General features: G+C 41.4%; 1 protein-coding gene across 2 annotated transcripts in view; it reads right to left on the bottom strand.

The window, feature by feature from the left end:
• Positions 1–14752, bottom strand: part of AFG2A (AFG2 AAA ATPase homolog A) — a 521034-nt gene that overhangs the window by 417618 nt on the left and 88664 nt on the right. For both annotated transcript variants that reach the window (XM_073641378.1, XM_073641387.1), the window contains exons 10-11: positions 9005–9159; positions 3177–3386 (exon numbers count right to left, since the gene is read on the bottom strand). In XM_073641378.1, coding sequence (XP_073497479.1) covers positions 3177–3386; positions 9005–9159 — 365 coding nt within the window. The remainder of the gene's footprint in view (positions 1–3176; positions 3387–9004; positions 9160–14752) is intronic.

Here is a 14752-nt window from a genome sequence, read left to right as displayed (position 1 = left end):
TTTGAATCTTTTGTATTCCACCCACTGGTTTAAGGGCTTGAGGTTTATAACCGTACGGCGTTTGCCCGAGGGTTTTAACACCGAGAAGAGGGAGGAGTAATGGCCTAAACCTTGCTCTGAAGGGGGAACCTGTCTCACCACGTGTAGGGATTGAAGGACTAATATATCCTGCCATAGACTCTTGAGATCTACAGGGGAGAGAGGACGAGTGATTTGGAAACGACGAGGGGGAAACCTTCCCCTAAGGAACGTAGGATCCATTGATTTTTTGTAATGGATGCCCACTTGTCCCGAAAGAAAAGAAGCCTGCCCCCTACTCCAATGGCGTCATGGTCTAGCTGGGGCCCCAGAGGCGACCTGATCTGCTCTGTCCTTTCCTCCTTTCCTGTAAGACCATCTCCCCATCTTACCCTTACCCTTGTAATCACGTTTAGGGGATTGACGGGGTCCACGAAAGGGCCGGTATCTTTTAACTCTATCTTCGGGAAATCCTTTTTTCTTGTCGGATGCTCTTTCTAGGATCTCGTCCAACGCTGGACCAAAGACCCGAGCACCCGAAAAGGGAATTGAGCACAATTTATTCTTTGAGTGGCTATCCCCCGACCACGTCTTTAGCCATAATGCCCGTCTAGCTGTATTAGATAATACGCTACATCTAGCTGCGAATCTGACCGATTCGGCCGAGGCATCAGCCATGAATTGCGTTGCCAGCTTTAACATGGGAAGAGAGTCTGATAGCATCTCTACAGGGGAGTCTGACCTAATTTGATCTGACAGCTCGTCCAACCAAAGGCACATGGATCTTGCTACTGAAGTGGCTGCGATATTTGATTTAATTATGGCTGCTGAAGCTTCCCAGCTCCTCTTGAGCATACTCTCAGCCTTCCTATCCATTGCGTCCTTGAGGCAAGACGAGTCTTCAAAGGGGATGGATGTTTTTTTAGCCACTTTCGCTATTGGAACATCTACTTTAGGGATCTCCTCCCAGAGTTTGATATCCTCCGGATTGAAAGGAAGACTGGATTTAAAGTCTCTTGGCACAATGAGTCTTTTCTTCACTTCTTCCCATTCCTCCATAATCATTGATTTTAAATGCTCATTTACAGGGAACACTCTATTTCTCCGACCTGCGAACATTTCATCTTGTCTGGAATGGGAGACCTGAGTGTCCTCCAAGTTCATAGTATGCCTGACGGACTTTAACAGTTCGTCCGTATGTTCTGTAGAGAAGATATCCTCATCCTCTTCTAAACTGTGCTCTGATGCGGAGTCTGAATATTCTCCTTCCTCAGACACCTCTTCCATCTCCCACCTAGGTCTTTTCTGACGAGGAGAAGGCTGTACTATTTAGGGTGACGGTTGTGTATGGGAAGACATGAGGGTCGAGACTGTACTCTGGACCTCCTCACGTATCATAGATCTTATATCCGTCAAAAAAGAAGTTTTTTCTTCCTTTAGGACCTCGGCTATACATTTTTTACACAGACGCTTTTTATACGAGTCCTGAAGCTTTGTGTTGCAGTCTACACATCGTCTTGACTTTTTGGAAGAAGATCCAGACCTCTGGGTTCCCCTCTCCTAATCCATAAAAACATATAAAAGGACACCGGAGATTTACTATAAAACCCTGTCCTAGAATACTCTGATCTATCCAGAGAAGGGTTTTAAGCCTGTACTCACACTGCCCAGGGACTCTGAGGGGGCTTCTGACCGTGAAGGATTAGCTTCCATGGTGTCAGTGTGTGTGTGGCTGAGGTGCACCCTTTAATAGGGTCTTACCTGATCCAGGTGATAGCCACGCCCCAGCGATAAGCCTTCTCAATGCCCTGGAGGTTCATCACTGCCTCCGGGCACCTGCGTTGAAGCCCCTCTCCTCATGTAGGAGAAAAAGCGGCGTGCGTTCCACCCTGGAACGCAAGAAGGCCAAAGCGGACGTCCGCTCTTCTGACTCCGCCTGCCGGAAGTCTCGCACAGCGTGCGGCGTGCGTTCCACCCTGGAACGCACGCCGCCGGCCCCAAAGCGGATGTTCCTGGATGACTCCGCCTCCCGCCGGAAGCCATACACCGCGCTCTTCCGTGGAGCGCACTCCGGCACAGCGCAACGCTCAGAGCCCCCTGTCCGGGGGATACAGCGGTAGGCGGCGGTCTTCTGGCTGAGGGACCCCACAAAGGGGTATCAGCATGGAGCCTCTGGACTGAAGGAAGGGGAGAGTTCTGAGACCCCCCAATCCCCCTGGCTCTCAGGTAACGCTTTATCTTCGGAAACCTCCCATAGCGTCCTGTCCTGCTAGGGACAGGAAAAACACTGAGGGTGTGATGGGGGGTGGGGCTTTTAACCTCTCATGTGTTTCCTGTCCCTAGAGGAACAGAGGACTTAACTCCTGTCGTGCCGTTATGATGGACGTACTGGTAAAGACTATTTCGGACAGACTTGGCACAAGCGACTCCAAGTGGAAGACTCAAGAGAAACCCAGATTCTCTTTAACCCCTTTATAGGGATCTGGACTTACAATGGGGTCCAGTGGATTGCTACCTATGGAAGAGCTGCCATCGAGAGGTGCACAGGAATGGTCACCTAGCAAGGTCAAAGCTGAGAAGTTGTGTACAGAGCAAAATCAGGATCCATAAGAATAGTCAGAAAACATAAGTCAAGGTCAAAACAAGGAGCAATGAAACAACAAGGAACTAACAGACAGGGCTCAACCAGAAAAGCACAATACTATAAAGGATAGCTCCCAGCAGTAAGCTGGACACTAAAGTAGGTTGTGGTTCTCTCCAATTGGCTGGAGAGCACACACACCTATACTACCAGACTGGATGGCACTACAGGTCTCAGCCAAGAACATCTAAGTGGCTGGACAGAGCATGTGCCATTCAGAGCTCCTGGTTCCAACATCTCTTCTATTACCAGCGCGGAGCACAGAATGAATATGACAGCAGATGTCACAGGAGCGGTTCCTGGTGGAGGTGTGACAGCAGGTTTTCAAGTCATTTAATAATCATCTCCTGGTGATAGAATGGTGATTTTACCAAAACTACAGGAAGAAACCCAGTAAGTGATATAGCTAAAATCAGGGTCTCTGCCCCAAAATTATATTGCTCTCAGATTAGGCGATAAAAACCCAGTGACCAATTCCCTTTATACAAGTCTACTAATAAAACATACAGTGACGTACCTTTACTGTCAAAAAATTCAATCCACTTTCATTGGCTACAGCCTTTGCTATCATAGTTTTGGAGCAGCCAGGAGGGCCGTAAAGCAATACTCCCTTTGGTGGCTGTATTCCCATGCGAATAAAGGACCCGGGGTGCTTCAGTGGCCATTCAACTGCTTGCTTTAGCTTAAGCTTAACATTTTCCAACCCTCCAATGTCAGACCATGATACCTGAAAGAAAAAAAGATCATATCAATGATGTGGCATGAAAGACTTTATTTTTGGGAAGACAGGGACAACTAAAAGCTTACTTGTTATTAGAGAAGAAGTGGATTAGTATAAATGAAAGCAAAGGGCATAAGACGTCATATTAATCATCATGCACATGACAGTACTTTGCTCTGCTCTCAGTAGGGCTCTGCAGGTCTGTGCTTCAAACTGCACAGGCTCAAGATTTGCAAAGCGGGATTCATGATGTAAGAGACGTCATCCACATCCATGAAAGAACTGCAGAAATCATCAAACGGCACAGAATTATATAAGGTACTTTCTTTGATCTTTGGGGGGGGGGGGGACAACTTATTTACTTGTTGCTGGACTGCTATGTAAGAAGGCTTCAAGGTGCTGCTTTTAGTTTAAATAGGGAAATGCTGTAGACTTGTTCTTTTTAAAGGGGTATTTTAAAGAGGTATTCCCATTTCCAAGATCCTATCCCAAAATGTAGTAGTAGGTATAATAGTAGTATTAACAACCATCTCCAATTATAAATGTAATATAGTTTTTCAGATAAGCTATGTCGCTAACCCCATGTGCAGTGCATTGCCGTGCAACTGTCACTATATGAGTGGTCACAACCATGGATACCTAAGCTACTGTAATGCCCTGCACATGGGGTAAGAGCATAGCTTTTGGCATTTTTCCCAATGCCTGTTGGATTTCCTCTACTGTAATTGGTCGGTCTAAAATTTCCCGGTCTTTAGTTACTCAAGGTGGGAAGGCCAATCTCAGTTAAAGGGGTTTTCACAAGAACGAAAGTTAATTTTAATCAATAGCTCTTGGAATAATAACTTTCACAATTGGATGTGTCTAAATAAAATGTTCCTGTGAGATAATCTTATAAATTATCTAAAAAAAAAAAGAAAAAGATTCTCCTGCTCTCTGGAGGGCCAGTCCAAGCCTGGTTGGAAGAGACTATTAGTTAATGGGACAGAATGTATGTAAGGGGAGGGTATTAGAAATCCAGTAAATACTTGGGGAAAGGCCCAATATATCTATAAACACCTCAAAAGAAAAAGATCAGAAAATAGACTTTCTTTCATGGGCAATTCTGCCTAAATGTCTGATCCCAGCCCAGTTACTTTCTCTCAATATGTACCATATAGAAACTATTAAAATATGTACGCTTTATGCTATGTATCTGGAATCCAACCAATATGAGGCCAATAAGTGCAGGGTTCTGGTAACGTCAAATCTTGAGACCATATGTGATCTTGTGTGATATTTTTAGCCTGGGGTTTAATGTGACAAATAGAATATCATGCACATTTCCACAAAGGAAACTTAATCCTACTTTTACCAAAATGCTACACATTGGGATCACCTGCTTATTTAACTAGCTTCAAGAGTCTTTCCTCAACAGGAGTTTACAGGAGAAAAGTCTGCATGGATTAATTGCTCGGGAATGACTAGACACGCAACAGCATCTCCAGATGTTCGAGATGGAGAGCCAAAAGGTTTAGATTTGCAGAGTCCTGTTACTGGAATCTGAAACTATACAGGAAAACAGAACTCCAGCCAGTGGAGGAAATCATTTTTCCCTTTTCTAATATTTTCAACTCAATACTGAGATGGTGGGGGACCAGATACTATTTTGTTCTCCGTGCGCAGGATATTGTTACACATTCAATGGCAAATGCATTACAATTCCTTTAATTCAGCAATAAGGAGACCAGGCAAATGCCAGATTTTCTGGATTACCGAGTGAACATAGACAAGTATATATGCAAGGTTAGAAAATTTTCAGGAAAACCATGCAAATAAAATTTCAACAAAAATGTGCTAGTATCCTATAAATTCGCTCTCCTCCAGAAGGAAGTAATCCGTCTCTTTAGTGTCACCTATAGATAGCTACCCTGTAAGAAGAGCCTTGATGTTACCAGCACTCTTTCAGAGATTTTAGTAATGGAAAATAATTTCTTTCCTTCTATAGACTGGGAGTGGTGTGGCCCTGGACTCTTCGGCTTGTAAGGGAAATTTTACATCTTTGACCAGAATTAAAAGGGTATTCCCATCTCCAAGATCCTATCCCAATATGTAATGGGTGTAATAATAAGAATATTAGAAAATATCTCCAATTAGAAATGTAGTCTAGTTCTTCTGATTCACTATATCTCTTACAACATGTGCAAAGAATTGCAGTAGCTTAGGTATCCGTGGATATGGCCACTCACATAGTGACAGTTCGTTACTAGTGGTAGTAACAATGGATATCCAAGTTACTGTAATGCACATGGGATAAGCAACATAGCGAATCAGAAGAACTATACTAGGACATGAAAAGTTAAAAAAAAAAATCTAAACATTAAAAAAAAAAAAATTTAACAAACAAAAAGGTAATTTTCTAATGACACATTCCTTTTCACAATTTTATTCAGTCATTTCCTGGTTACATTATTTTTAGTTAAAGCTGGGTGACATCAAAGTTCATGTGGGTAGTCTTAGGCCTTATTCTAGACTCCTGAATGGCAATTTAATACAAAGGCATGACTCCAAGCAGATTTATATTTAAAGAAGTTGTCCACTACTTTTCCATTTATGCCCTATCCGTAGGGCTGTCCTTGGTGGCGGCGGCCACTACAGCTAGATGGCCAAGCTCCACAAGTAAGTACTTCCGGCAGGCGGTTGCCGCCACCGATAACAGCTGATCGGCGGGGATGCCGGGTGCGTGACCCCGGCCGATCAAACATTGATGCCCAAACCTACGGACAGGGCATCAAGGGAAAAGTAGTGGACAACTTATTTAAAGAGTACAGAAAAGATGGGCAACAACACCTTAGTGAACAATAATAGCAGCCAAATTGGTGGTAATTAAGCTTTTCCAGAAAGAAATACACCTAAGAAAAATATTTTTTTAAACAACTTCCAGATTTAAAGAGCTTTTTGTGATAGACCGTTGCAGCCAAAAGTTTTGAGACTGACACAAATATTGTTTTTCACAAACTTTGCTGCTTCCGTTTTCATAGCGGGAATTTGCACTAACTGTAGATTATTCTGAACAGTGATCTGATGAATTGTAAAATATTGCAAATTCATTCTTTGCCATGAAAATTAAAGGGGTATTCCCATCTCAAAAATCCTACCCAATATGTAGGTGAAATAATAATAATATTAATAAATGCCTCCAATTAGAAATGTAGAATATTTTTTCTGATTCACTACGTCTCTTTCCTCATGTGCAGGCATTGCAGGACCTTAGGTATGCATGGTTATGACCACTAGCAACTAGCTAACTCTCACTATATCAATGGTCATAACCATGGATACCTAAGGTCCTGCAATGCCTGCACATGAGGAAAGAGACATAGCGAATCAGAAAAACTATATTACAATTATAATTGGAGATAATTACTAATATTATTACGTCTGCTACATAATGGGTAGAATTTTGGAGATGGTATTTGCCAATATTATTATTATTACAACAAGTACATACTGGGATAGGATCTTGGAGATAGGAATACCCCTTTAACTTAACAACAAAATACCCATTTCTACTGAATTACAGGCCTGCCATAAAATGACTTGCTTACATAACTTCAGTGATTTTCTCATTAGCTCAGGAGAAAGCGTTAGCAAGGACAAGGCATCTGATATCCCTCTTTCATACTGATTGAAGAATAAGGGCAGACTGGTTGATTTAAATGGGGGCTAGTGCTCGAAATCAAGCTCTTCTTCTGTTAACCATAATTACCTCCAAGGTTCCATCATCCTTGATTTGCATGAAAAAGGCCTTACAGGCAAGGATATTGCTACATGAAAGATTACCTATAAATCAACCATTTATCAGATCATCAAGAAGTTCAAAGAGAGGTTGAATTGCTGTGAAGAAGGCTTTAATGTGCCCAAGAAAGGCAATGAAGTGCCAGGACTATCTCCTTAAGAGGATTCAGCTACGAAATCGGTTCAACACCAGTGAAGAACTTGCTCAGTAATGGCAGAAATCATGCGTCAGTGCATCCGCATACAGAGTGAGGTGAAGGCTTCTGAACGTTTTTAAGAACAGACTGACATTCTGCAGGAAGTGCAGGGACTGGACTGCAGAGTACAGGGAATCCCTATCAAAAGGCCTCAAACAACCAATAGGCAGTTCAATGTCGAAACAAAAACCTATAGAAAAATGAGAAGTGTACGCCCAATAAATAAAATGATCAAACTCTATTGTATTACAAAAGAAACATTAAAAAGAGAATGTGTGCAGAAGAACCATGCCACTCAGAAGTGCAGTACACAAGTAAGTAAAAACCCATTAGTGTAGATGAAGTGTATACATTTAGCCCAAATGAGGTGCATCTGCAACACTGGAAAAAGGACAGAATGGTCAAATGATCACATAGTAATTATACTGTAAAGTCAGATCCACTCAATGGAAGGCAGCCATAATAGTGCATATCTCAGTATAATTCAAGGCACAGTGGTCATAAAAAGAAGTCTACATAAGCCCGACACTGAGGGTTAGATATAACAAATATATGCATTGAACATGGTAACTACACAGTGCAAACAAATAAAGCAAACATACGCACCTCATTTGAGCTAAATGTATATACTTCATCTGTACTAATAGGCATTTACTTACTTGTGTGCTAGGTGTCCCGAGTGGCATGGCTCTTCTGCACACATTCTCTTTTTAATAATGTTTATATCTTGTGTCTTTTTGCAATACAATAAAGTTTCATTTAATTTTATTTATTGGACGTACACTTCTCATTTTTCTATAGGTTTTTGCAGAAGACTGGGGGTAAAGTTATTTTCTCTGATGAAGCCTCCTTCGGACTGCTTGGGACATCTGGAATTATCTTGAGGCCATTTATGTGTAGGGTTGCTTTTCATCCAAGGGAGTGGGCTCTCACAATTTTGCCTAACAAAACTACCAAGCAAAAAGAATGATATCTAAACATCCTTCAAAAATGAAAAGAACAACTTCTCTCAATGGTCAGGAGGAATTTGGTGATGAACGACGCCTTCTCCAGCATGATGGAGCATCATTTCACAAGACAAAAGTGATAACTAAGGGACTCCGTGAACAAAACATTGACATTTTGGGTCCATGCCCAGAAAACTCCCATAATCTCAATAACATTGAAAACCTATGGTCAATCCACAAAAAGGGGTTGGACAAACAAAACACAGAAATTGAGATAAACTCCAAGCACTGTTTGAGTAAGAATGAGTTGCCTTCAGTCAGAATTTGACCCAGAAGGTGATATCCAGCATGTCAGGATGACTTACAAAAGTCTTGAAAAATAAGACTCAGTTGTTTAAATATTGGGTCTTTGCAAAAAATTGATGCATTTAACAATAAAAGTTTAAAAACTCATCAAATGCTTATTGTACTTCAGTAACAATAAACATCCGACTACTAAATCTAAAAACACTGACGTAGCAAACTGCAAAAACGAAAACTTGAGTCAGTCTCAAAACTTTTGGCCACCATTGTATTGTAGAAGCATATAAGGTCTAATACCAGTCTGATATTATGAAATCATGTATCTACAGGTATCCGTATTTTGACTGAAAAATAACATTCGGCAACATTTACAATCAATGCACTGATGGCAAGCTTTACATACATTGGGCACATCCACCGCCACCTCCCGCATGGCACTGGGTCTGACATCACTCATCGCCTGCAGGAAATCATTCAGAGTCATTACCACAGAGCCAGCTACTGTACTGTCTGATGGGTTGCTTGTTTCTTCTAGTTTTCTCCTCAGAGCATTCAGGCCTGTAAAGGAAACCAGTCAAGAATTATACTATTAAAAAAAATATATATTATACATATATATGTGTATATACACACACACATACTATATATATATGTATACATACATACACACACACACACTTGTATGTATATGTGTGTGTATAATATATATATATATATATATATATATATATATATATATATATATATATATATACATATATACATACACAAAAGAACAAAAAGAAAAATGAAAATATTAAAATATTATTTAAATTTCATCATACATAAATAAAAATAAAATTTTAAATTTAATGATAGACACTTAGGAATGACACAGCACTGTACAGAATATCACTCCATCAGTTCTGCAGGAAAATAAGCATGCTGTGATATTGAAAACTTGCAGCACTCATTTTTTAGAGTGGAAAAATTCACTTGCAGGTGAACCACAGTGCAGAACGCCACATCTGAACCAGCAACACTAAAAAACAAAGTAATAAAGAAAAAATATACTGTAGTCAAAGTCACTTCAAATGTGATGTGGTCCCCAAAAAATGGTTTTGTAAATGTGGTTGGAAAAATGAGAAATCGCTGGTCAATTTTTACCCCTTTTAAACTTCCTAACAAAAAAAATTTGGGTTCCAAAATTGTGCTGATGTAAAGTAGACATGTGGGAAATGTTATTTATTAACTATTTTGTGTGACCTATCTCTCTGATTTAAAGGCATAAGAATTCAAATTTTGAAAATTGTGAAATTTTCGGCAAATTTCCATCTTTTTCACAAATAAACGCAAGTCATGTCGAAGAAATTTTACCACTATCATGAAGTAAAATATGTCAAGAAAAAACAATCTCAGAATCAGGGGGATCCGTTGAAGCGTTCCAGAGTAATTACTTCATAAAGTGACAGTGGTCAGAATTGTAAAATTTGGCCTGGTCATTAACCTACAAAGTGGCTCGGTCCATAAGGGACAGGTGCAGAAATTCTGTAACATCAAAAACTCACCAAAAGGTCATTGTAGGAACATAGCTTTCGGCTGTGTGCTCATAAGGAGTTTTTTTTTTAGTTTTTTACAAAAACTGTAAAACTGGAGTCTTACAGTCCCTTACAGTCCGAGCAAAGTGGATGGGATTTATAGAAATCTCACGCCCGTTATGCTTTTCTTTTTTCTACGCAGCATAAACTGACCGGCGGTGTGAATTTCAAATCCGCACCATGTCAATTTCTCGAGTGCCAATTTTGAATAATTTGGAGCAAAAAATAGCACCACAAAACAAAAAAGAAAAGCCACTTAAAAAAAAAAGCAAATGATGAATTGGGCCCAAGTGTCAAATCATACAAGCGGCCCAGTATCATTGCAGAAAACAATGTAGCATGTTTTTATACATGAAAATCACAGAAAAGCAGAAGAGGAAAAAAGGAAAATAAAAAGAAAGGTGGAGAATAGTCCTGGAAGGAGTAACATATGGTCTGTGTGAATGAATATGAGGGGAAAGAGCAACAAAGAGGGGAAAGAGTGGAAAAAAAAGAGTGGGAAGAGTGTAAGGCTATGTGCCCACGATGCAGAAATGCTCAGGATTTTTCCTGAGCGTTTCTGCATCTCCCTGGCAGAAAAAAAAACGCATGCGGATTGTACATGCGGATTGTACATGCATTTTTCCTGCCAGGGACATGCGGATGTGAAGCGTTTTTCACATGCATTTCCACATGCGGATTGACAAGCGCTTTCCAAGCAATTTTAGCATCACTTGGAAAGTGCTTGTCAACTTGGTCACACTATATAAATCCATGCAAACGGCATGGATTTATATACTGTGACCGAAAGAATGGTAAAAAATAAAAAAATAAAATATATACTTACCCTCTGATGGCCCCCGGTGTCTTGCTTCCCTCCATCCTGGCAACCGGCAGAGGTACACTGAAGGACCTGCCGACGTCAGCGTCGCGTGACCCGTCATATGACTATGACGTCAGCGCAGGTCCTCCAGTCCATCGCGAGCTGCGGGCAAGCACACCGGGGGCCGTCAGAAGGTAAATATAATCTTTTTTTTTTTTTATTTTATTCTTTTTTTTTTTACAGGTTCTATGGTACCCAGGTCCGGAGGAGAGAGTCTCCTGTCCTCCACACCCAGGTACCATCCGCACATTGGAACGCGTGCATTCCGCATGTCCTTATCTAGTGAAGCGGAATGCATGCGTTCTAATGCAAGTCAATGGTGGCGAAAACGCAGCACTTCCGCAAAATAATTGGTAGTGCTGCGTTTTTTCCGCAATGATAATCCGCAGCGGAAATTTCCGCAGCATGTGCACAGCACATGCGGATTATCATTGGGGAACACGGCAGGCCTTCTACCATGCACTTTTTAAGCGTTTCTGCAGCGTTTTTGCCGCTGCGGAAACACTTAAAAAACGCATCGTGGGCACATAGCGGAAAAAAACGCAGCACTACCAATTATTTTGCGGAAGTGCTGCGTTTTCGCCGCCACTTACTTGCATTAGAATGCATGGATTCCGCTTCACTAGATAAGGACATGCGGAATGCACGCGTTCCAATGTGCGGATGGTACCCAGGTCTAGAGGAGAGGAGACTCTCCTCTGGACCCGGGTACCATAGAAAAAACTGAAAAAAAATAATAAAATAAAAAATAAAGATTATATTTACCTTCTGACGGCCCCCGATGCACTCGTCCTTTCATGCCGGCAAGGGAGAACGGAGGGAAGCAAGACACCGGGGGCCATCAGAGGGTAAGTATATATTTATTGTTTTATTTTTGCCATTCTTTAAGGTCACACTATCGTGGGCACATAGCCTAAGGGTTGCACTGGAATGGATGGATAGTGGGATCAAGTGATTTCAAATAAGAGTAGCCGGATGAAACGGTTTATCTGTGAAAAGAAAAGTCACTTTCACTGTGTAAGTCTATGGAGCATTGTGCTGAGGCATCATAGGCATACATTGGAAGTTGCACTGCCCCACACAACAATCCATGTGTCAGCTGGTAAAGATAAGAAATGCTCACGTGATCCAGATTGACGCAGTAAACCAAGGAAAACGGAAATTAATACATATTTTCATGCAGCTTTGCCTCAATACATACATGTTTAGAAAAAATTAGGGAGCCATGTTTTTGGTGGCAGTGCTTCTTTATATTTTAGCTCGGTTTTCATTCACTATCCATTTCCATTACCGTTTGCACCAACGCAAACTCCAGGTACATTAGGTGGTAATGGAGAATATTTTAATGTACCCACAGCAACACCAACAATTTGGCTTGAAGGTGTTTTGACTGGTGATGGACTGTATACACTCTACCATCATTGAGTGAAATGTAATATTTATTAGATTAACGCCCCTCATGACAGGGCTATTTTCCATTTTTGCATTTTCCTCCATTTCTTCCAAGAGCCATAACATTTTCCATTTTCTGTTCACATAGCCATAGGCGTTGTACTTTTGAATGACACCATTCAGCTTATCATGTGATCAACTAGAAAGCGGGGGAAAAATCCCAAGCGCGTTGAAATTGCAAAAGAAGTGCAATTCCACAACTGTTTTTTGTTTTTTTTTATTTAACATGTTCATGGTTTGGTAAAACTAACTTGACAATATAATTCTCCAGGTCAGTACGATTACGCAGATACCAAACATGTATAGTTTTTTTTATTTACTGTATTTTGCGGATTATAAAATGCACCCCAAATTTTGGGAAGAAAAATAGGAAAAAAAATGTTTAAAATAAAATTCTGGTGCGTCTTATAGTCAGTGCGTCTTACTGCTTACCAGGGGTGCGGTGGAGCGGGGTCCCAGGGTGACTGCTGCAGGAAGCTGGCCATGGCAGGAGTGAGGCGTTGCTGTGAACCTCAGGCTGAGTGGAGGGGGGAGTTCAGCGGTGCGGGGGCTCCGCCGACATTTTGAGAAAAAGCCCCCCGCACTTACATGGTATACAATGTGATGGACTCCGGGAAAATGGCCACCGTGGGCGGCGCATGCTCCAGGACCGACGAACACCCACAGCATCGCACATCCAAACATCCCCTCCTCCCAGCACGGGCCCGCAGCATTGCCCCACTCTTGCCTCCGCCGCTAGCAGCGACCCTGGGACCCGGCTCCACCCCAGATGGTAAGGTGTATTTCACATTATAAGACGCACCCCTGTTTCCCCCCCAAATCTGGGGAGGGGGGAGGTGGGTGAGAGTGCGTCTTATAAAGCGAAAAATATGCTAAGTGATGATTTATTTTGATACTATTTTCGAAGACCTGTAACATCTTTGATTTTCGGGATATGGGGCTGTTTGAGGGTTTGTTTTTTGGAACCTGAGCTGACGTTTTCATTGATACCATTTTGGTGTAGATACAATGTTTTGATCGCCTCTTACATTGCAATGTTGCGGTGGACAACAAAAAAGGTAGTTCTGGCAAATTGATTTTCTTGTTATGCTGTTTACTGATTGGATTAATTTATTTTATATATTGATAGATCGGACTTTTATGAATGCAGCTATACTAAATATGTGTATTGTTTTATTTTTAATGGGGCAAAAGGGGATTAATTAGAAATTTTGCATTTTTTTTTTTTTTTTTTTTTCAGATTTTAAAAAACATTTTTTTCACGTTTTATTGCATTTATTAGTCCCCTTAGGGGATTTGAAGCTGCAATAATCAGATTGCTTGTACTATATATAGTAGTGCATCAGCAAGGATATGTATAGTATAAAAAAAAAAAAAAAAATCATCACAATTTCCTATGCTTTTATAGGAGAATCATCATGACAAGCACAGAGATCTTCACGGAGGTTGGCAAGTGTAAAATGCCGCTGTCAGAGATTGACGTGGCTGTTAAGAGGCAGATGATGGCTGAACAATTCAGCCATCATCTGCCAGGAAAGATGGGGAATCGTAAAGTGAAGGAAGTAACTGTACAGGCAGGCAGAGGGACGGGGACTGACAGACAGGGAGGAGAAGACTAAGAGCACAGTCCGGCCCCTGTGCACCGAAATCTAATTAGGAGAAAACTTCAAAAGTTGATTAAAGAACAATGTCAGGAAAACGACACCCACTTTTGGGTCGGACCTTGCAGCTCTCTGGCGCCCCCTTATCCTGCTGGTCAAACACGGTATTGACCGAGGATAAGCACGGGTGCAGCTGCTCTAGTTTATGTCAACTATTGCGGCACGTGATGTGACAGGACGTATATATACCATCAGTTCCTTCCAGGAACGTATATATACCTCCGACCAGCCACCCTCAAACCACAATATCACATAAATACTGGTATACTGCCACCACCGATCGCTTAACGGGTGGATCGGGTACCTGGTAGGTAACGTGAATTAGCGGGTGAGGAACGTGTTTGCTCGACATAGGACAAGAAGAACGAAAACTGGTAAATAATAATGATTTACTCCCAAAGGGGGGCAGTGTTTACAAAATATATACAAGATATTATAAGAGAGACAATTTACATATATGTATAAAAAGTTATTAAAATAAAAGGGATAAGTAATAGCAAAACCTGCTTCACAAGGTGATGGTCTCAGATTCTGTGGGGGGGACGGCTCCCCGGAAATTAGAGGTGATTCTTCTACGCCGCGTGGTGTGCCTGCGTCCG

Source organism: Phyllobates terribilis, unplaced genomic scaffold, assembly GCF_046119375.1.
Source record: "Phyllobates terribilis strain yellow unplaced genomic scaffold, ASM4611937v1 Scaffold_1__5_contigs__length_1240528914, whole genome shotgun sequence".
In the NCBI taxonomy this organism is placed as follows: Eukaryota; Metazoa; Chordata; class Amphibia; order Anura; family Dendrobatidae; genus Phyllobates; species Phyllobates terribilis.
This window is presented reverse-complemented; position numbering and strand designations above follow the sequence as displayed.